At 41.0% G+C, this 25,122-nt stretch overlaps 1 protein-coding gene across 2 annotated transcripts in view; it reads left to right on the forward strand.

Moving 5' to 3' along the window:
- The window catches only part of ABRACL (ABRA C-terminal like), a 113,161-nt gene extending 90,282 nt beyond the window's left edge, over window positions 1-22,879 (forward strand). For both annotated transcript variants that reach the window (XM_078649369.1, XM_078649370.1), the window contains exon 3: window positions 22,409-22,879. In XM_078649369.1, coding sequence (XP_078505495.1) covers window positions 22,409-22,590 — 182 coding nt within the window. In that variant the 3' untranslated portion in view covers window positions 22,591-22,879. The remainder of the gene's footprint in view (window positions 1-22,408) is intronic.
- Window positions 22,880-25,122: the final 2,243 nt, after the last annotated feature.

The following is a 25,122-nucleotide window of genomic DNA, read 5'->3' on the forward strand; positions in this document are numbered from 1 at the left end:
ACCAACTTTGCTATGGGAGGGCGAGAGCCGCAAGACTCCTACCCTCTCATAGGAAACAGCAGTGTCCCGGGGGTAGGCACCATTTATTTTATAGCCCTGGGGGTTAGCTCTCACTCTTGCATAGCAAACAGCAATGTTGAAAAAATCTTCCGGTAAGATAAGAAAGGATTTTGAAGTCCATTTTCGCCGTTTTTGTTGTAGTCTGCTGCCGTTAAAGTGACGACAATTTTAACGCCGTGTTTGTAAATATGCCCCAAAGTTTTGTAATGTCGACAATCCCGTCTCCCATTGAAATAGGTACAAAGTATTTATTGAAGTGCATTGTGATCGATAAAGAATTGAAAGAGTTGTGTACTTCTTTTGCTCGTAATGTGCATAGGGGCAGATTTACAAGTTCATTGCGTTACTTTTGCATCATTTTTAAGATGGGGAAAAGTGACGCGAAAGAGGCTCAAGGGGCTTGTAAATCTGCTACACAATGTTCTGTCTTACTTTGCTTTCCTTTCTGTTGTGTAAAGGATCCTGGGTAAATATAACCATTTCTGTACAGCCAGTACTTTTCAACCCTACCCCCAAACTGCTTCCTGCCTGTTACCATAGTACCAGTTCATGGAACAGTTAAGTGAGCACAGAGGTTAGAAGTTCACCACACAATGTTGGTAATCGAAACAGTTACTGTGCTGGAGTTTTAAATTGTTTCCATAGGAACCGTTGGTCGAAGAAGAAGTCAGTGGAAAATATAATAAAAATATTAGCTGGGGTTCGCTGGGGCCCCCACAGTCCCGGGGCTTCACTCATGTTGGGAGGGGGGTGCAGTAGGCTGTGGAAATTATATCGGGAAAACAACAATGCAGCTTATTGCGGCTTTTCCTTAATATAATGTGGAATAATGTTTATTTATTAGGCAGTGTTCACTTTTGTTACGGATAGAGTCACTTTGCTACAGGAAATTTATTAATATGTAGGACGGCGTGTTCTGTATGTGTGTGTGTGGAACAAATTTAACGTTTAATTGGATAAGGTGTTCCAACAACAAGCTTAATGTTTATTGGGTGCGAACTATTGAAAGTAGAAGTGTTTTCTGCAATACACATCTGCTCTGGACATCTAATTGGCTTACATGTTGTAAGGAGGACTTTCCTGAGCTTTACGTTGGTTGGTTGCGAACTATTGAAAGTAGAAGTGTTGCCAGACATTCACTTCCGCTCTGCGGAGTAGGAGGGACATCTGATTTTCTGTCATGCTCCAAAGAGGACATTGCCAAGCTTAATATTGATTGGCTGTAAACTGTTGAAAGTAGAAGTGTTGTCAGTGATTCCTTCCCTCTTCGCGGAGTATTAGGGACATTTCATTGGGTAACGTGTTCCAAGCGGGACCTTACGAAGCTTAATGTTCATTGGCTATGAAGCATTAAAAGTAAAAGTTTTGGCAGTCATTCCTTCATCCTCTGCGGAACAACATGGACATTTTATTGGCTAAAGTGTTTCGAGCACAAGTTTGCTCCTTATTGGGTGGGAACGGTTCACTGTTGTCAGTGATTTTGTGACGCACTTCCAAAGGAGTATGCGAAAAGAAAGTAGTAGAGGGGAGGTTAGGAACACTGTTCACTCTTTACAGTGGTCACAAGGTGGTGGACAGGGATTATGAAGGTAAAAATTGTTTTAATATGTTTTAAGGGCCCTTTATATATTTGCCGTGTGGTGTACAAATTACGGCAGAAAAATGACAGTGTCTTGCGGTGTTTTTTTTTATCAAGTTTGCGGTTGGGATACTTCCCAGGAGCACTATTTACTTATAATGTGGTGTTTACTTTTTTGATGGGGAGGTGTGGTTTTGCAGCATAAATTTCAGTCTAGGTTTGAAACTGTTTTTATTTAGCAAATACAAATAAACTTTTTTCAGAAACTGATGCTGTATATATGAAAGGGGGGACAATTAAAAATGGAATTTCATAAAATATCAGTTAAGCGTGGCCATACCTTCCTTTTTTCTATTATAGTTTGTAAAAGTGTTGTCCCATATTCTTGATAATGTAAGAGGGCATCAGTTACTTTCAGATAACGTAGAAAAGAAGTGCTACAACAAACACTCCCACACTACATTATCTGAGGTCAGGAGAACAAGCAAAAAACAGTTAAATACAAGTGACTTATTATTACGTAGAAATGTATGCATTATTATTTTTCAAATTTGTATGCTGTAGAATTCAGGAACGTTCTGTCGTAGTGCTTAGAGGTCGCACACTGTTCCACTAACAAATCACATACTCACTTAAGAATATATAGGATAGTACTATTATAATATACAGAACTGGTCCTATATATTCTTTAGGGAGAAGGTGAATAGGAACCGCAAATGAGAAGAATAGAAATTAGAAAATAACATTCAGAAATGTAGGGTTTATCAAATATTTAAAGTAACAAAGTATGTATGAAAGCTATATTTGTTTATTCTGCGATTTCATAAAATATGCTCCCTGAAAAAAATATCTGATCAAGTACGTTCTAATGTTTCGTAAGCTGTATTCCAGATGGCGCCGAAAAATCCCCTATTCCTCTTCTGTAACAATAGGACAATCTATTACAATATAACGATTGATACCATTGTTACAGTAAAAAGGAAAATAAAGTTATCTATTTAACAGAACATCCACAACGAAATACTTTCGAGTGGTAATTTATTTTCTGAGCTTCTTTTCTCCGGGAGGTCAGAAAGTTTGATCTTCGTGGCGACTGGTCATAAACTCCTCTGAGATCATGACTGAGAATTTTAATATATATATTCACAGTATATGATCAAAAGGGGGGAACAGACTAAAAACCAGAAGGTGGTGACGTTGCTTATTTCTTTACTCTTTGTGTTGACTGGTCATGAACTCCACGGAGATCAGCATAACTGTTAATATTTATAATACACATATTAACAGTATATGATCCCTAGGGGAAAACACACTAACAACTGGAAGGTGGTGACGTTGATTGTAAATGTTTAGGGTTTGCGCCGACGGGTCACCAACACCTCTGAAGCGAAGTAAAATATCAATATTATAATATAGAAAGTCTCAATATATAAGCTGAAAGGAGCCAGAAAAGGAGCAATGTTTGTTGTAATCTATCTGTTTGTGAAAACAAGCTGCTGACGTTGCAGAGAAAAAGGGAAAAACATGCAATAACACTGTTTTCTAGATATAAATGCTTAAATATTGACAAATAGCCAAAAATTATAACTATCTACTATGCCATAATGAAACCACTTACAACCCCGGAACATGTTTGTTGATGCAAAACAAGAATCCGATGCTAGAAAAGGGAACCTGCATCACAGATTGGCGATGCAGAAATAACTCGCGAAAACGAAACTAATCGCACAATAGGTGTGGTTTATATAGTTTTTGGTTGTTTAGTAGTCTATGGAAGTAAGATTCGGCTCCGCCTATGTAGATGTCACGTTTTACAGTTTACACATGCTCACGTTTTAATTGTTTTACTTGTGCACCTGCTGGGAAAAGTTACAAATTGTGAAGCTGTAAAGGTTTCGATTTCCATAGTAACACGTATAAGGTCCTTATTATCTACATACGTTGGAGAGTTTAAAAAGTGTTACCCGGTAAACTGTGTCCTTTGCATTCTCATGATTAAAAATATCTAAATAGAAGACATAAAAAAAATATCGTTTACAATAGAAGAAAAAAAAACGTATTAATATTTATCACTGCTTTTAAAAAAAAAAAAATGCCAGCATTTGTAAAGCGTAAATCTACCCCCGGAAAGGTGTGCCGGCGCTTGAGGCATTGGGAAGATTAAGCAAGGTGTTACCTACAGTGAGATAGTGGTGGGCTAAGATGTTGACGGACTTTGGAATCTAACTGTGAACGCTGTTCTTGAAAGTCAGGTATTATAGGTACTGCATCATACTTTTACCACACTTGTATGTTAATTACCGTTAAGTTGAAAATATTATAAGTAGGGCTCTTTGATTTATGTTTTTACTGATTTTTACAGATGAATAGAGACCGAAAAGTATTTATTTTCCTCTCTGTATTTATTTTAATGTGTGGATAAATATGGAAATGAAGTTATTTTTTGAGCGTTTTGTAAATGCTGTCAATGATGAGTAGTAGGCCAATAGGTCTGTCGTTCTAAAAGTAAAAGGGTAAAAACAATAAGAGACTTTTAGTAAAGAGCAATATATATCCTCGTATAAGAAAACTTGCACAATTTAATATGAAGGTTGTGTATAGTTTATCATCTAAGAGTGTTTCCATGAGTGAAAACGGTCAGTCTTTCAGCCATGAATGCATATTTATTAGTAAAATAAATGTGGAAATATACTAATTTCAGATGCATTTTTTTACAAAACCCGAAATATATATGGGTAAATACACATACAATTATATAAAAAAAATATGGATAAATACAGATGGGAATGTCCAAAAAATAAATACCATAAAACCAGGAGGTATAATTATAAGTTATAAAACACTACTTTTAAGTTTGTTTTTACTATAAAAAGTATACACATGTTTTTAAATTTTACTTAACAACCACTATAGGTTATAGGGATATTGTAGTTCGATATTGATATTTAAAAAAGACATTCACTGAAAAAACCATAGGATTCAGATAGGTTATAGTTAGGAATTATCATTTAAAAAAACCTTAGAAATTCACTGAAAAAAACATAGATTTCAGGGGTGTTATAGTTAGCTGGACATTTCACTCCTACAAAACCATTGAAATTCCTCCGTTATAGTAGTTAGTTGTACTAAGTATAACTTGCGTGCCCGCAATCCACTGCTGATGTCACTGACCATGTCATGAAGGATGTAATATGTGACATCACTGATGACATCACTGATGACATCTCAAATGACATCACAATGGTTTTGTATGAGTGAAATGTCCAGCTAACTATAACACCCCTGAAAGCTGTTTTTTTCAGTGAATATATATATATATATATATATATATATATATATATCAATTTCCGAGTTTCTGGTCAAGCTATTACGCACTCCGAGGCAGGTTTGAAGAAAATATTTCTTTAGTCCCAAATTACGCTACGCGTTTCAACACAATCCTGTGTCTTGTTCACAGGAAATGCTTCGACATTTTCGGTGTATTTCACGTGGGGATTGAAGACTCTTTCGCCAGAATAAATTTTTCACTCTTTAAGCACTAGTCTTCGCACTTCTACCGGCTTAGGATGAACCATTCATGCACGTATAGAGGAACTGTTATGAATTGTGTCGCTATAACTGATCTAATGGTCAGAATTATGCACAAGACTGTATTTACACCTATTCGATAAACCTTAATGACCACCTAAATATTATAATAGTTGTAGGTCAGAAGAGTTTTATCTATGAATGGGGAAGGGGATATACCCCGCAAATGATACTGGATTTGCAGAATTGTAAACTGTCAAAAAAGATGGAAGTTTTAATGTTGCCACAGTAGTCTCAATTATGGTACTAAACCAAATGCAATTTATAAATTAAAGTGTTTAAGTACATTACTTTGTTAAAACATAAATTGGATACAAAACGGACTTTGCAGTAATGTATAGAAATATGCATGTTTAGTTGTGGAGAAACGATCATAGTTGCGATAAATGAACAAATAGGCTCTATTTATCAATGCAGCTATGTGTGACAGGATGCTTTAAACATTGTGCAGTATTCTCTATTTTCACCACTGAGTAATGGCCGACACATTAGTACACTTGATCATGTGACTGATAAACATCCTTTGTTTATGTTGTTTGGTTCATTTAAATACTCCGAAAATGTCGAAGCATTTCGTGTGAACAAGACACAGGATTGTGTTGAAACGCGTAGCGTAATTTGGGAATAAAGAATTATTTTCTTCAAACCTGCCTCGGAGTTCATAATAGCTTGACCAGCAACTCGGAAATTGATAAATTGAAAAACGGCATTGGGTTCGCCGTGTGAAGACACCACCTGACTATGGGAGGAATGATCTCGGAAGGACCCTAAATATTTGGATGGATATAGATATATATATATATATATATATATATATCACACATTTACCAGATTCCCAAGTTGAAGGGCCACCAGGAAGATTCATAAGAAAACGCCAGGTTTTATTCAGGGCTTGCTAGTGACAAGTTCACAGGAAAACCAAACAGAAAGTTAGTGGGGCCAGACGCGTTTCGGGAGGAACCTGCTCCCTTCTTCTGTGGCTCGATATGCTGAACACAAGAACTGTCTATCTTAATTTATTGCCACGCCCCTGGGCGGGGACGCTGCCACTGCTGCGGCAATATGTAAAGGGGAGAGTTCTGGCAGATGACGAATATGCCACTGAAGAAGAGAGCCCGCCTCTCGAAATGCATTTGGCAACTGATTTACTTTGAAGATGTTTCCTTTGAATTCCTGCTGGCAGGTTCTTGAAAAATAAAGAGTTCACTATGGAGTTTGTGTGTGGCTGCTTCCTAAAGGGTCCCCTCACTGTGTTGGATTTATAGACGGCCGCCCGGTCGTGGAAGCTGCTCGCTGTTGTCACAGAGCCAGCCCTCTTCACTGCAGGGGGGCAAGTGGACGCGAACGTTCTTAAGGACATTTGCAGGGGTTGCCCTTTTGAACACTCTACAAAGAACTGAAAGCAAGGCAGGGAAACGATCGAGATGTGCCTTCATTCCCACTTGGTTTTGAAATTTGGATCCATTTCGCCAGGATTAATCCCTACCTGACACGGACTACAGATCCCACAAACGCCACTGATTGCTAACGCCCAGGGGGCGGGGACTGAATATGTAAAGGGGAGAGTTCTGGCAGATGACGAATATGCCACTGAAGAAGAGAGCCCGCCTCTCGAAATGCATTTGGCAACTGATTTACTTTGAAGATGTTTCCTTTGAATTCCTGCTGGCAGGTTCTTGAAAAATAAAGAGTTCACTATGGAGTTCGTGTGTGGCTGCTTCCTAAAGGGTCCCCTCACTGTGTTGGATATATATATATATATATATATATATATATATATATATATATATATATATATATATATATATTACCTACTGGCGATAGCCAGTAGGTATATATAGTTAGGATTTTTTTCCTATGGGATTTTTGAAAATTCTATGTCGAATAACTTTGGCGTTTGAGGTCAGAATTGGCTGAAATGTTCAGGAAAATGGAACATTTCGTTTCTGAGCAGCCCCTGAAAATTTGGGGGGGTTTCGTCAAGGGGGGGCCGAGAAAAAAGGGGGGTCCCAAAACGTGTTTTTCCCATGCAATTTTCCATAGGGCGGTTGGCCTCACTTTTAGCCCGAACGGCTGAATGGATTTACACCAAACTTGGCAAAATTGTAGGGACTGGTAGCCCGATGTGCCTTTGCTATGTCTCAAGATATAGGCTCCAGTGGTTTTTACGAAAATTAACTTTGAAAAATATATATTGGGCTACATTGGGCTATATATATGTTGGAGCCCAAATGTAGCCCAATGTAGCCCAAAGATGGCCACCAGAGACAAAAAAAAACAAATGTAGCCCAAATATCAGCCAGATGTAGCCCAACTATAGCCCAATGACAGAATGTCCCAGAGTGTTCTAAAGAACAACTAGAGTGCTAACAGTCCTACTTATTACAAAGGTATGGCACACCTGAAGCCATCTTGATTGGAATAAAGTGGTAACTCTTAAAACATTTAATTTAAAAAGGAACAAAATGAGGGGGTTCATTTTGCCATAGAAAGTATGATTAGCGAATATGACGAAATCCCGCATACCATCAGTCCGCAAAAAAAATCCTGCATGTACTATTAGGCCGCAAATTAAAATAACGAAAACTTTTAGAACGAATATGCCTTTAGCATACACTAAACAACTAAACTACCCTAAACCCTAAAACACTACCCCCAGCATGACCCTACACTACACAAACACTACAACACTTCCCTAAACCCTAAAACACTACCCCCAGCATGACCCTACACTACACAAACACTACAACACTACCCTAAACCCTAAAACACTACCCCCGGCATGACCCTACACTACGCAAACACTACAACACTACCCAAAACCCTAAAACACTACACCCCAGCATGACCCTACACTACGCAAACACTACAACACTACCCTAAACCCTAAAACAATACCCCCAGCATGACCCTACACTACACAAACACTACAACACAACCCTAAAACACTACCCCAGCATGACCCTACACTACACAAACACTACAACACTACCCTAAACCCTAAAACACTACCCCCAGCATGACCCTACACTACACAAACACTACAACACAACCCTAAAACACTACACCCCAGCATGACCCTACACTACGCAAACACTACAACACTACCCTAAACCCTAAAACACTACCCCCAGCATGACCCTACACTACGCAAACACTACAACACTACGCAAAACCCTAAAACACTACACCCCAGCATGGCCCTACACTACGCAAACACTACAACACAACCCTAAACCCTAAAACACTACCCCCAGCATGACCCTACACTACGCAAACACTACAACACTACCCTACCCCCAGCATGACCCTACACTACACAAACACTACAACACTACCCTAAACCCTAAAACACTACCCCCAGCATGACCCTACCCTACACTACACAAACACTACAACACAACCCTAAACCCTAAAACACTACACCCCAGCATGACCCTACACTACGCAAACACTACAACACTACCCTAAACCCTAAAACACTACCCCCAGCATGACCCTACACTACGCAAACACTACAACACTACGCAAAACCCTAAAACACTACACCCCAGCATGGCCCTACACTACGCAAACACTACAACACAACCCTAAAACACTACCCCCAGCATGACCCTACACTACGCAAACACTACAACACTACCCTAAACCCTAAAACACTACCCCCAGCATGACCCTACACTACGCAAACACTACCCTAAACACTACCCCCAGCATGACCCTACACTACGCAAACACTACAACACTACCCAAAACCCTAAAACACTACACCCCAGCATGACCCTACACTACGCAAACACTACAACACTACCCTAAACCCTAAAACACTACCCCCAGCATGACCCTACACTACAACACTACCCTAAACCCTAAAACACTACCCCCAGCATGACCCTACACTAGGCAAACACTACAACACTACCCTAAACCCTAAAACACAACCCCCAGCATGACCCTACACTACGCAAACACTACAACACTACCCTAAAACACTACCCCCAGCATGACCCTACACTACGCAAACACTACAACACTACCCTAAACCCTAAAACACTACACCCAGCATGACCCTACACTACGCAAACACTACAACACTACCCTAAACCCTAAAACACTACCCCCCAGCATGACCCTACACTACGCAAACACTACAACACTACCCTAAACCCTAAAACACTACCCCCAGCATGACCCTACACTACGCAAACACTACAACACTACCCTACACCCTAAAACACTACCCCCAGCATGACCCTACACTACGCAAACACTACAACACTACCCTAAACCCTAAAACACTACCCCCAGCATGACCCTACACTAAACAACCACCACAACTCTACACTACACTAACACAACACTACACTACACAACACTACACTACACAATCACTAACCCACGAAAAAATTAACACAAACCCACTTACCGCTCTCGTCATCGTGGTTTTCACAACGCAAATGCATTTACCATACATGCCTTTAAAACGTAATTCTTTGTAAAGGCATGCGCGATAAATGCACATGCGTTTTGAAAAAATGCGGGATAATGGTATGCGAGGTCAATGACCTTGCGGGATAATGGTATGCGGACTGAAAGTCTGCGGGATAAAAAATGCGGGAAAATGGCTGCAAACCATGATTAGCAGCAGACTTCCCTGGTGAACACTAGCTTTACTACAGTGATCTAATGAGCAACTAGAGTGCTAACATTCAGAATTTATGGCAAATGTGTGACACATCTGAATGCCTTCTTGATAGAACCAAAGTAAACAAGCATTGAAAATGCAATAGATCTCGCCCTCGTTTAAGTTAAAGCCATTCTGTTTGTAATGAGGTGGCTTTTTAGCTTTGCTTTTATTAGTGTTTTTAAAACTTTCATGTAAATAACATGCATATGTATGCATATATGTATATGTATGCATGCATTTATATTTATATAGATATGCAGATTATATATGTTTATATATGTATATTACCTACTGGCGATAGCCAGTGGGTATATATAGTTAGGATTTTTTCTCTATGGGATTTCTGAAAATTCTATGTCTAATAACTTTGGCGTTTGTGGACGGAATTGGCTGAAATTTTCAGGAAAATGGCACATTTTGTTTCTGAGCAGCCCCTGACAATTTGGGGGGGTTTCGTCAAGGGGGGCCGAGAAAAAAGGGGGGTCCCAAAACGCGTTTTTCCTATTCATTTTTCCATAGGGCGGTTGGACTCACTTTTAGCTCGAACGGCTGAATAGATTTACATGAAACTTGGCAAAATTGTAGATATGGTTTGCCCGACGTGCCTTTGCTATGTCTCAATATATGTGCTCCAGTGGATTTTGAGAAATTAACGTTTAAAAAAATATATCTGTGACAGCGCTCCGGTTAGCGCCCCGGTTCGCGTACCTGACGCGTAACGGAACTTCGCGAAGCGAAGCTGATTGGCTCTCCGGTGTCTGTCAACATTCTAAACAGTCCGGAGCGGCCGCCATCTTGTCTCTCGGTAGGTTCGAGAGACAAGATGTGGTGAAAAAAGAAGGGGGAAATGAAGGAAAGGGGGCAAGGTAAACCCCTCCTGACCCCCTAGGATGATGAGGGGGATATTAAAGTCCCCCGCGATTTTTCACGGTAGAGGCGCTTCCCGGTACGCGAACCGGGCAGCTAACCGGCAGCGTAACGGGAGTCTGCCATCTTGTGTTTTTGGAGCGTCCGGTTCGCGTACCGGGTAGCGTAACAAGGGGAAAACCAAGAGAAACAGTAAAAAAAAAATTAAGGGAATAGATTTCCAGCAAACTTGGCAAAATTGTAGGGACTGTTTGTTTGATGTGCCTTTGCAAGGCCTCAAGATATGTGCACGTGTGGATTTTGTCTAATTAAGGTTAAAAAAATATATATATCTGTAAGCGTGCTCCGGCACGCTTACGTTACGGGTTTTGTTTGCGCTGCAGAGCCGATACGTCACGGTTATGCAACGCGTCATGAGGCGTCTCACGTGGCTACGTGATACGTCACGTAATAAAGAATATATTTTACAGCTATAGATATTAGCTTTTAAAAAACCAATGAAATTCACTGAAAAAACCATAGGTTAGAGACCATATATAGTTAGCTGGACATTTTATTGACATAAAACCAATGAAATTCCATATATAGTTAGTTGCACTAACTATATATCGCGCACCCGCAATCCACTGCTGATGATGTCACATATTACATCATTCATGACATGGTCAGTGACATCACTGATGACATCACTGATGACATCTCAAATGACATCACTGATGACATCACTGATGACATCTCAAATGACATCACTGATGACATCATGACACACCAATACCAGTTACTACATACGCACTCACTGATTCCTACGTCTACACACACATTCACTCATTCACCCATACAATCACTCATACATACAGTCACTCATTATTACAACACTATCATATGCACTCATACACCTATGCAGACACTCACACACTGCCACTCATCCATGGAGTTACTCACACACCTAGTCAGTCCTGTAAAGAATCAATCACACTTCCATTTCCTCATCTATACAGTTAAACACAGAACACCATACTTCAGTGACATCACTGATGACATCACTGATGACATCTCAAATGACATCACTGATGACATCATGACACACCAATACCAGTTACTACATAAGCACTCACTGATTCCTACGTCTACACACACATTCACTCATACAATCACTCATACATACAGTCACTCATTATTACAACACTATCATATGCACTCATACACCTAGTCAGTCCTGTGAAGAATCAATCACACTTCGATTTCCTCATCTATACAGTTAAACACAGAACACCATACTTTTTCACACATATACTAACACATACTTACTCTCTTATACAATCACTGATACAAGTACACATTGATATGCACAGTCACACACCTCCCAGCCAGCCACACACACACTCAGTCTTCCATACATCCACTCATTCTTCAATATGTAAAACATATTTAAACTTTACAAAAACACAGACACTAGATGATGTCATCAGTGATGTCATCAGTGATGTCATCAGTGATGTCATTTGAGATGTCATCAGTGATGTCATCAGTGATGTCACTGACCATGTCATGAATGATGTAATATGTGACATCATCAGCAGTGGATTGCGGGTGCGCGATATATAGTTAGTGCAACTAACTATATATGGAATTTCATTGGTTTTATGTCAATAAAATGTCCAGCTAACTATATATGGTCTCTAACCTATGGTTTTTTCAGTGAATTTTCAAGGTTTTGTAAATGCAAATTCCTAACTATATATGGTCTATAACCTATGGTTTTTTCAGTGAATATATATAATATATATATATATAAAATATATTCTCATCATATCATTTATATATGAAACAATATTGAAAATTGATCATCATACATATATATAACATTGAGCATTCCCTACTCCTATTTAAAGAAAAATCAAGTTAAGGGTCTAATAAAACACCCTTTAAAGGAGACCACAAATCTTCTGGGGGCACAAGTTGCATCCAGATATCACTTTTCAGTTTAGTGACACTGCTTGCTTAGGTTCTCGGATGCCGTATTTGCTATTTGAGAAAAAAAGTGGCTTTAAAATTGCCTTCCGTAGCATCTGAAACTTTAAACCATCTAGGGATATGCATTTTCCCCTCTTCATACTCCCAGTTCTTTTTACCGCTTATGCTTAGCAATTCAACTCCATACTGGAATTGCGGATGGATCATAACCGATTACACAGTTGTTACTGGTCTTAGGGATATCTCACCATAACGTTTGTTTAATTTTTTCAGACCACTTATTGATGCCAAGGCTCTAACTTTATGCGATTTTTATATGTTTGTTCCACAGTAGTCTCTTCTCGAACCATAGCCCTAAATACTTGTATTTTTTGACTGATTATAAGTTAAGGGTCCTAAGTACCATTCAAAGTTTACAGATTTTTGGCCAAAGTCTTATCCATGTTTACCACAAGCTTTTTCTTAATGCGGTATTCCATGACTGAATTTATTTTCCTTTGTAAGCCTATTTCTGTCATATCCATGATGACATGGTCATCTGCGTAGAAGTGGCATGCTATATACCATCCACTTTTGAGTTAATGCCCTTAAATGCCACTAATACTGACGGTATGTCAGCAATAAAAAGAGAAAAGTAGTAGGACCAAGACGCATTCCTGACGCAACCTGTTATTGATTAGGATTTCCCGGGTCTGTCTTTCTTCTGTATCAATAATTACCTGAGCCGAGTTTCGTTAGTGCAATCCCTTTATAATTGTAGGAGGCTCCTTTGGGATTTCCAGTTTAGGCAGCATTTCCCATAAACCATTTTGATCAACGAAATCGAATGCTGCACGGAAATCTACAAAGCAGCAAAATAGGTTGCTCCTTTGTTCCATAGACTTTTGTGCAAGCAACCACAGACTAAAACAATGGTCTATCGTAGAGTGCCCTTCATTAAAACTCCCCAGTACCGGTGGGACTATATTGTGTAATTCTGCCCACTCCTTAAATCTACTTCGAAATTATTTTTTTTATATAATTGTTTGCTCATATAACGAAGAAGAATCACCTTATAACTTTAGTTTTTTTTGTGTACTTCCTCTTATGTATTGATCTAATAACTGCACCCTTCCAAATTTCTGGGAACCCCTGTAGCTAGTATTCCATGAAATGACAAATAGAAACATTTTGCTCATCAATCTGCCTTAGTTTTAATTATGGCGGTGGGTAGATTGTCTGGTCCTGCCACTCTAGTTAATTTTAATGTCAATATGATGTCTTTTATATTATGCAGGGAGAACTGAGTTATATTATCCTCATCTACACCATTCCAATTTGTCATAACCAACTCCATAGATTTCCTTTAAGTGTTCTACCCATGCTTCCTCTTCTGCAGCACATCTCAATATCCTCACCCGATCCCTGCTGTACAAGCTGACAAAACATTTTAACATTTTTTGTTTCAATGGCTTCTAGCCTATTTATCTAGCAGCTCTCTTTTGTAAGCCCTTTTCTGATAATTTATTATTTTGTTATTTTTCTCCTTGTTGCTCTGAAGGTTGGCATTTGTCTCACGATCGTATTTTATCTTAAGGTTTTTCGCCCCTTTCCTTATCTTGCATTTTAATTGTCTACAGTCCGTCTAAAACCAAGGCTTTACTTTTCTTGTATCTACCAAGACCCTTTTCTGCTTTTTCCTGTTTGCATTTGTCTCCACCTTCAGAACCACACAATTGTTTTACCGTACCATCCTATACAATTATATGGAACTTGTCATATCTTGACACTGTTGGAAATTAGCCAGTCCCGCCAGATGTTTCTCAGTAATTCTAGTGGTGAGACATTGAGAGTATTCTACCTGAGCGGAAGTACCATTTCTCTGTTTCTGTCGCCCCCCCCTTTTTATTTCCAAATGCAGGTGGTAAAGATCACTTCCCTCTGTTTGGGTGAACTTGAAGCTTCTAATCTTATAAAAAACAGGCATGCATACAAATATAATCAATCCAACACAATTACATTCCATTTTCAAACATCCAGCGTACAGGGCAATCAGAATTCATGCGCCCATTTACCTAATGCAACATCAAGTGTTATTGTACTTGCAGAGTAAATGTTGTATTATGACAGTTTTTTTTTAACAAAGATAAGTATTTCTAGGGTCCAATCTATAGTTGAAGTCCCCCAAAAATAAGATCATATCTTTAAAGTAGTTTGTGCATATCCATTCCACATCTTCCTTAAATCTTCTTAGTTCGGACCCATACTCTTCTGCATTCCCCGCTTGAATGTAGACATTAATTATTGTCATACAATCATATCTTTTTTGATAACCAATTGTATTGATTTTATGAGGTAGAGAACGAAGTAACAGCACCAGTTATGGGTACAGTTTACAAGGCAAAGACAAACTCATCGCATTTATATATAAAATGACAAGCATGAAGAAGATATTGACATACCAACCACAGTCCTTGGTTGCGCAATTAAAAACCTTTAGTCCTCCACCACCCCAACCCATTTGCCCTACATTAGATTAAAATTATTCGGGCAACCTCTGGCCGCATATAGTGGTCGTTCTTGCGCGGCACACCGGTCCACTCCCCTGCGCCAGCGAGCCAATGTAGGAGAAGCCGAGGTCAGCCATTGGGCCGCTATGTCTCTTTTGGCCACCATCAGCACTGTGTTTAGGAAGAGTTTATCAGCTCTGGTATCGTCCAACCCCTTGGTGATGCCCAGGAGCACGTTCATTGGGTTAAGGGGAACCTCCCAGCCAGGACCTCCGCGAACTCCCCTGTCACTGACTCCCAATATCTCACGATCACTGGGCAAAGCCATACCATGTGATAGAAGTCCGCTTGTGGGTGCGAGCATCTAGGACAGGAAGCATCGGGCCGAAGCCCTGCATGGTGGAGACGCAGCGGCATGAGGTAAGCAGTGTGAAGGTAGTATATTTGGACTAGCCGAAGCCTCGCTGAGACTGTGATAGTTTTGGGAGCCATTGAATGCGTACACCCAATAGTCATCCTCCAGGGACCCAAGCCAACCCTCCCACATGTCCCTGAGTTGAGATAGTAAATGGGGGGTGTTGTTTGTGAGGGAGCAATAGATACGGGAGATCCCTCCATACACCAAATTGCCGGTCATCACCTGAGCTTCAGGTGGGCTATACTCAGGCAAAGGAGGTGCCCTCTGAGATGTGGGAGTGAAGGGTGTGACGTAGCTGCAGGTATCAGAAAAACTGGGAGGAGTGAAGAGAGTAAAAGGCCTGCAAATCTTGAAAGGAGCGCATGTGGGTTCCACTCCAAACATCCCCCAATAAGGAAATGCCAATGATATCCTATGATCTGAATCCCGAGAGGTTAGCAACCTCCCGGAGTCTGGCACCACACCACAGGGGAGTATACTGGGTCAATTTATCCGACCAATGTATGTGCCACAAGGAGGCCCGCCAGGCTAGGAATATCCAGCATGTGATCTCAGGGAGAGTTTGAGGAACAGAGCTTCCGTAGAGCATCCCTTGAATGCTGGACAAGCCCAGGGTGTGTAGATCCAGACGATACACCGGGTCTGACCAGCCGCCATTTAAGCAGTCATGCACGGTGAGGAGCTGGGTCACTAAATAATAAAGATACAGGCTTGTCATCCCAAGACTGCTGTCAAAAGGTGGGATCCAGCATTGGGCGAGGGCCAGCCTGGGCCTCCGGCCGTCCCATAAAAACCTAGTGGCCAAGCTGTCTATCTCCCGAAACCACGATCTCGAGAAAGAAAGGGGAGTGTTCTGGAGCATGTATAACAATCATATCTATTATCTGCTTTGTACTGGTGTACTCTACAAGACACAATCCAGTTACATATTACTTTTATCAGTGATACCTTTTTTGATATCTTAGTGGATATAAGTGCTATCAACTCTCCAGACTGACGTCCCTGCTGCATTTTCCTAGCACTTCTAATGATCTGCACAAACTATTGCAGGTGGTTCATGGCACAGCAAGGCAAGGTTTCCTGTAAACCTATAATCTCATATCGTTCTGTCATCTCCTTAAACACTTCTAAACGTGACATTTTTACGAACCCACAGATGTACCATGATTGGATTCCTAGGCTGTATGACCACTCTTTATCCTAATTAAATCACTCAACCAACCAGCCAATAGACTGGTGATGACAGTACCTCATACCAGCCATCTCTGCCACCACTCTCCTGTATTTTTCTGGGCTATGGTATGGGACAGTTACTTTTAAAGATCCCTTCATACTGTTTTCTTTCATGGCTTTTATTACTATTACCTTGTTAATTAAGTGTAACTTGCCTTGGACACAGCCCAGCATGGTGCCTATAAAAGGTCTTGTTTGTGTATCCTACTTCAGATGTATCTTTGTAATGCCTTGTTTTAACACCTCAGCTCCAGCTTTCTCAAATGCAGTCTTGATAATTTCTGAATACACTAATACTTTTGTTACTTCCTTCTCATTTTTGTCGTCCGTGAACCCTACTTGCCTAAGATCTTTTGGTGCAATTGCTTTCAGGCTGGGACATTTTAAAAAGGAAAATAACTGAACGATTCAAGGGGACTAATTTTCTTGCTCTTTTGCCTTTTTTCCTCCCTTTTGTATGAGCTCTAAATATACCCATAACTGATTTACTTCCCACCCATTCTTTGCCGTTTTTTTGTCGCTTTCATCTTTCATACTTACTTTACCTTTTGATGTATTAATATCACTTTTTTGACTTGCCCATCCTGGTTTGCCTATCCCTTCCTTTGTTGTTCTTCCTACCTCTTCTTTAGCATTATGAAACACATTTTTGTTTACAGGTGAATTATTATTCCATTTATCGGTCTCAGAACACCCCTTCCTACTTTTTAAATTAGCAACTTGTTTGGACACCCATGTGTAATTGTTTGATTTATTTGTGGGCTCGTTTACTAGTTGCTTTCCCATTCTCTGTATATTTATGCTCTCTTTCATCTTTTTCACTTTCAAGGGACCCCTCCCTTGGCCTTTTTTATTCTCTGTATGCGTGGTATACTGCATATACATTGTAGATTCTCCCCTTTCTTTATCGGTATTGGCTGTTTGGAGATGCATACTGTTTTTACATCATCTTCTTTGGTTGTGTCCAGTTCTACCTCCCTTTTATCTTCATGGGCCCTGGATTTCTGGCTTTCGTTTACACGCCTTTCTAAGGTAGGCATATGGTCATTTATTTGTTTTAGTTCCCCTGTGATGGACTGTAGCTGTGACCACTGGGATTTTTGGATATCCTTGTTAGGCACTGTCACCTAACATATATCCCTTGCAAGTTTTTTTGAAAGATTAACATTATATCCCGGTTTGAAGCTGCAGAGGAAAATGAGACCTCCAGATTTAGAGTAGAATGGTGTGCAAATCAGGCCTGGGCGTAGTTTTGCTACGCGGAACTCCGCAAAGTTCCCCAAAAAACTCCACGAAGTTCCGCGAGTGGCGGAGTGCAGTGCGAACTGCAGTTTGTGCTTGTATTCCTGCCGCTCGGGTAGAAATTCTACCAGAGCGGCAGTTTCTGCACTCTGTGGAGTGCAGAAAACTCAGCGAACGGAGCGAGGTTCACTGCTCAGTCCTAGTGCAAAGGCTCCTGCTTCATCATTTGCCATCGTCATACCCTGCTCCAGCACATTGCCGGTGTCCTCCATATTCTCTTTTTCTAGCTCTTTAACCTCCCCCCTTCGTCCTCCGTGTTCCCAGTTACACCTTCTTGGGTCACCTTGTTAACTGTTAGGGAAAAAAAACGAGGGGAAGAGGACATTCTTTGTTCTGGCAAGTGCCGATTACATTCCATAAGATCTGAATTGTTTATAAATGGTAGACTCCGGTTGAGTGCGCATACTTTCATTCCCCATGTGACTGCCGCTTATATCCCGCTCTCACGAGTCTGACGCATCAGTTTGCACCATGCCTTTTTAAAAAATGTTTACTCACTAAGTCCTTTATTTTGATACTGAAGAACCACCATTCACACTCAGGGAAGGGATTTTTTGAAAGTTATTCTTCTTAGAACCCCTTTGTAGATTATTCCTTGCCTCAGCGTTTTGCTCCTTATGCAGACCCTCCAGGATTTCGCGATTTCGCGATATCGGCACTTTTGTAAAAATGCCGCGATTTTTACAAAGGTGCCGCGAAATCGGGGCACTTTTGTAGAAATCGCGGCATTTTTACAAAAGCCGCTATATCCTGGGGGGTCTGACAGACCCCCCAGGATATAGCGGCATGGATTAGCAAATTTAGTGGCACAAAAATGGAAATTTAGCGGCACAAATATGGAAATTTTGCGGCATTTTTCCTACAACAAACACAGATATCTTAATTTGTTTTAGTTATTTAACAACATGAAGCTATGTATATTTGGTTTCTTTACAATGTACATTGCTGAAGAAAACTGCATGACCGGGCTGGTTAAGTGTTCATCCAACTTCGGCAATAGCAGCCTCCTGGGTGGGGGGGTACGGGGGGGGGGGGGGAGGTGGTCCACCAGCGACGGTAATGATGACTCCTTTTATCCTCATGAGATAGGAGGATCGATCATAGCGGTAATGATACTCCTTTTATCCTCTTGAGATAGGAGGATCTATCATAGCGCCAAGACGCCCACGGTCATTCGCGCGCTTTACAAGTTGACAAATCAAATCCTTTGTCTACAGCTGAGTGCCAGGTTCTCAGGTTACAGGAGAGATGCTGGATGGCAAGCGGGTATATAGGAAGCTGTTGTCACTTCATGCAAATTGACAATTGACACATGACCCATGCTGGGAGACACGTCCAGCGTCTGCATGGATGTGGGTCCTGTCCTGTGTGATAAGGGATGAAAGTCTCTCGCAATTTCTAATTGAACTGCGGATTCAAATGGGTTTACCTCTAGCTTCTTGTTATTCGTGACCTTTCGAGTGCCGGGAGTTTAAGTGCGGAGCTAGAGTTCAGTTTATCGCACCAGAAGCAGGCCTGATTGAAGCCATATCAGTTCAGTCAAGCCTAGCAGAACAATGCAAAACGAAAGGTACACGAGGGTTCAAATCAGTGAGTGCAAACACAGCCCTCAAAATATTTTCTCTAGTGCGCAAATGCACATTTAAAGAGCAGCATCGGAAACCCAAAAGAAAACGTTTTAGTGAATCAATGTTCAGTTCTGAATTGTGTGTATTCTCAGTAAAAAAAAAAAAACAACATAACGAATCTGCTGCCGAACGCCGAGAAGGGAACTTACACGTTTCATTTCTATCAGGAAGCCATAGATCCAGATGGCCTGTATTTAACATGAAGAGGGTCTGGCGCATGTTGAGGTCCAGGATGATATGTAACAGGTTATGGTCTCCTGCTGGAGTCTTATTTTCTGCCACATTTCTTTCCCCTTGCGTTGTTATGGGTTCGGTCCTTGACGAGTTCTACTTTTAACCGGGGCCATTCTTACTGACACTCCACTCTTTTTATGAAACGCGCTCGACTTCGGACCTGGGGATCTGGGTTCGAGTCTCGGTAACGATGCCAAAAAAAACCTCCTGTGATTCTGGGCAAATCACTTAATCTCCCCGTGCCTAAAATGAAAGTGTGTCCTCATGTAACGTAACTGGTGCTATGTAAAGCGCTCTGATACCTGATTCGGTTCGGGTCTAGTTCGCGCTATATAAAACTCTGCAAAAAAAAAAAAATGAAGTCTTTATTCATGCTGATTAAAGAGCAAAAAAAGGGGTCAGAGAGTCTGTGTTCCTTGTCAGTTATCAACCCTGGCAAAAGTCCCACAGTTGCCAGTAATGGGGAGATACTTTAGGCACTCGTAGGATCACAGATTTCTCTTACTTACCTCCACTCTCCTGATGCACTGTGTGTAGCTACCACCACCACCACCACCACCCTTCCACTTATCCGGGTATTTTATGTGTTGGTATTCTTCCTAATGTTCAGGTATTCCTCAGCTTGTTTTGCCCACTCCAATCTCAATGTAATATTTTTGGTTGGGACTAACTGTTAAACTTGTTCCCCAAAGGGCGACATGCTTGCTCTGCCGGTCGTCGGGCTCCTCTTGGCTCCCTGAGCTGAGCAGGCAGAGTAGCAGCACACTGTGCCTTTTTGAGGACCAATAAATCCAGTTCAGGTCGCTGAGTTTTGACCCCCACTTATGAGCTTTGGCTGATTTTAGCCAACTTGCCGCACCCTCATTTGTTTTGGCTCTGTATTGAAATGCCTGGTGTTTTAGTGGGCAAATTGGGGCAATTGCCTCAATCCACAACCCTGGGTAGGAGAAAGTCTGCACCTTTTTTGAGGTGGGGTTATGGCCGTGCACATCCTGGGCCTGTCCTGACCCCTACATTATTATTTTATTCCCTGATGTCTAGTGGTCTTTCTGCCGCCCTGTGGACAGTTGGAAAGGCAGATAGAATGCTGCGGCCGGCACAGGTAAGCGTGGTGGGGCGGTAGGACGGAAGTCGACAGACGGAATAGGTAATATTTAAATAAATTAAAAAACCTATTCTGTCATCTGTCAAACCCCGCTGCTTCGCCCCACCGCGCTTACCTTCACCAGCCGTGACTGGGGATAGACAGTCAGTCAGGCTCTGACATTGGAACAATAAGTCTCTGGCATGGAATAGATTGCTGTGTGGATATGCATATACTGACACTGGGATAGGGAGACACAGCCCATATATGTGAACATGTACTCGGGGATAGGGAGATACTGGGACAGAGTGATGTGAAGTGTTTATGTATAATTGTATGTAAACATTCATGCAGTGACTCCACAAGCAATGCAGCAAACCTAGTTAAACGCACCAAGTGCAAGAATATCACACAATTACACTGCACCAAAAGCTACTCTGGTGTCGGTCTGTTTTTTTCTGTTTTAGAGTGGCCCAACTGCCTTAACTACAAGAAAATTCAAAAGAAATTAGACACATCACTAAAACTACATGTCTACAACACACTCAAATGCCCCCAACAGAGGAGCAAGTAATAAACCTAGCATAATACAGATCCTCAACAGCACCCAATATATATAGAATGAATTACACAGATTGTCTGCACTGCACCACAACCATCACAGCGTCAACCAAGCCATTCCCCATCTCACCTATCAACTAGAGAAACTAAAAGCACCTCTACACTTAGACACACCGCCACCCTAACAAATATTATGTGATAAATTATATAGCGTGAACTGTGACCCCAAACAGTGCAAAATCATATGGTCACTCCGTTGCCCTCCTCCTGCTACTCAAAAACAGAATAACTGACTGCTCACACCTGGGAAACATCCTTTACAACGCAACTTTTACCACGCAGTGCTTTTACATCGCAACTTTTACAACGCAAACCATTACAACGCATTGCGCTGGGGGGCGCTCTAAGATAGGGAATATATTTAATTTACTATCCAACACCTTCCCTAGTGTCCACGGGGACTGGAGTTGGAATAGTAAATTAAACTATTCACTATCAAGCACCCCAAAGCGCTATGCGTTGTAATGGTATGCGTTGTAAAAACTGCGATGTAAAAGCATGCGTGGTAAAAGCATGCGTTGTAATGTCATACATCCCTCACACCTTGTATGCAGCTACTTTGTAATTAGAAAGTTAGGCCACACAGCCTGATTGGATGCAAATATGCACTGACGTGAGTTAACGCTGTGTTTGTGTTGATTTAGGTGCTGATGGACAATACAGAGTGAAATTTGGGGTCCTCTTTGCCGATGACCGATGTGCCAATCTCTTTGAGGCGCTGGTGGGGACGCTGAGGGCTGCCAAAAGGAAGAAGATCCTCTCGTATGATGGGGAGCTACTGCTTCAAGGCGTACACGACCATGTTGATATTGTACTGCTAGATTGATTGCACTTGATGATGTTGGTGCTTTCTTTGGATAAAAAAAATATAAAAAGTCAGATGAAAATCTTTTATGTATTTTTCTACGCCTTTTTACATGAAACGAGGTTGCTTTTGCTTCAGCAAGGTGGCCATTTTGTATGAACCATGTGATCAAGTCGAAAACTGTTGTCCTTTTTTTCTCTCAGGTCAAACCCTTTAAGATTTACTGTACAAATTGTGCTTACTGCTGCCATGCGTTCAATAAATTTATTTCACTGAACTTCCATGGTGTATTAAAATGACTACTTTCTCACCTCTTGAATCCCCTTTGGTTTTCTTTGAATTTGTATATTTTTCTTCCTACTGTGGATTTCACGTATTTTCACATAATGCTTCAACCATCTTAGCACAGTTGTAAAAAATTAAAAAGCAAACCTTTTTTTCTTGTTTATAGAGTGACTTCTCCAGATTGTCCGAACGCCCAAAGGTCACATATCCTAACCAAATGTAGCTGGATTCAGTCCAAGTTTCCAAATTCTAATTTCAAAATGTACATGCTTATGCCTTTTCTTGCCGGATTTGTTTTTTCTGTGTGTGCTCGTTTGTCCCACCAGGGTCCTGTGCACGAAGTGTTACAAAATGCCCACACAGGAGGCAGTAAGAGACAGATATAGTGCTACATGTCCACAAAGGTAATGTGTGAGAACTAAAGGTTATTACATGGAAAGTACAGCAAGGTGGAATAAACTGTGTTTAGCAGCCCATTAGGAAAATAAAAAGCGGCAGGATAGCTGTCGCTTTTTCCATCTATTCTTTTTGGAATACTTTAAGATCATGCCCAACTTTGGTCTGGTCACTGAAAAAGTAAACTGCTCCCCATCATAAAGCTAATGACATGCTCAGGGTCGTCCCTTCAAACCATTTGCATTTTCAGCCCAAATAACTTATCCTGCAAAACCTCAGGTTGAGCGAGAGTTTTATTTGTCTTCTCTCTTTCCTGTTTTCAACCTGTAAACTTCTGAATACCCCAGCACCTACTGATAGGACGGGAAACTGCTTCTTGTATGTGTTTAACCCGCATAGTGCGCCAGATGCCAAGCATGCAACTGTATTTCAAATGTCACATTAGGGATCTGGTGGTTGCCCACTGAGATGAACTTGCTTCTCAGAGGCATCCCAGCTCGCCTTTATTGTAGCATGACCAATCTGGCAAAATCCCAAGAGAAAATGCTTGTACTGCAGAGCTTAACCAGTATTAGTGACCTTTATAAAACAAATAAAAATATAACTGTCCAAACAAGTTATTTGTAAGGAAAAAGGAATCTTCAAAACCAGACTTGTGTGTAAATAGTTATTAACCTGTTTGATGGGTTGGAGGGTCCCCGGCCGTCCGAAGTCACAGTGGGCGTGTGCGGAGGACGGCCAGAGGCCGTCTGAACCATACCCACTCATTATTTCACCCCCACAGCGGTGGAATTCGCCCCGCGGTCAACATGTTAAAAGGTAACTGTTATATCCTGCCTATTTACTTATGTTTATCTCAGTTTACCTAGCTCCTAGCTACTCAGCCAATGTGAGTGTTCCTAGTGGAATGTTGGTGTGACAGATGCATGGAATGTTTGGGTGCATGATGGGCTGAGCAGCAGGGAGGCTGATCCCGGTGGGGCTCTTGTATAGGAACTATCAGCTGTAGTATATGGATTACCTAGCTGATGTACATGATTACCATCGTGATGTACAAGGATACCAACCTGTAATTTGGACTTAATAAAGACACTACAAAGACACAACTCTTCTACGTCTGGTAAGATACAACAGTGACATTTCCCTTGTAGGAAACAATAGACTTGAGAGAAAAATGTTGCCTAAGAAGGAAGTAAAATATTAAAGCACAATAGGCAAATTGTGGTTGCCGCGTTTAGAGCTCCAAAGGTGGCTAACGGACAATGCAGACGTTCTGTACAGCCCTGAGACCAAGGGAAGCAGTTACTCAACACTCTTGGATGATCACAGTTTAATAAGAGGCAGGGAGCTGTATTTACAACTCGCACCCGCCACAAGGGCAGGCGATCTTTTTTTCTCACCCGTTTCCTACAGGCTCAATCTAGAATGTTCATGCAGGGCATTTTGTTGAAGCACAGCAAGCCAACTCCCATTCTGATTTTCCCAGTTCATTCCAACTAAAAAAAGATTACACTTTGTGGACTTCTGTTCCATTGGTCATTTGGGGGCAGAAAGCTTGGAAATTCTATTAGTGCTATTCTGGGTGATGGATGGGAATTCACACCTCACTATCACTTCCAAGCGAGCCCCAAGCAGATGCGGAGTACCCTATGGATCGTGGCAGTGGAAATTTTAAAAGGGGAGTAATTGGCAAATTGTATTTGATTCCTGCTCCTTAGTATAAAGGTAAAAAAACTATGTTAATTATGCCATAACTTTCACTATACTTTTAGATATTTTAATTCAGTGTCCGGATTTGAGGATTGTTACCTCTAAATCATGAAAACCATATGGAATAATTCATTCTAATGCATTGCTTCCATCTTATTTTAT

Source organism: Lissotriton helveticus, chromosome 6 (genome assembly GCF_964261635.1).
Source record: "Lissotriton helveticus chromosome 6, aLisHel1.1, whole genome shotgun sequence".
NCBI classification, from domain to species: domain Eukaryota; kingdom Metazoa; phylum Chordata; class Amphibia; order Caudata; family Salamandridae; genus Lissotriton; species Lissotriton helveticus.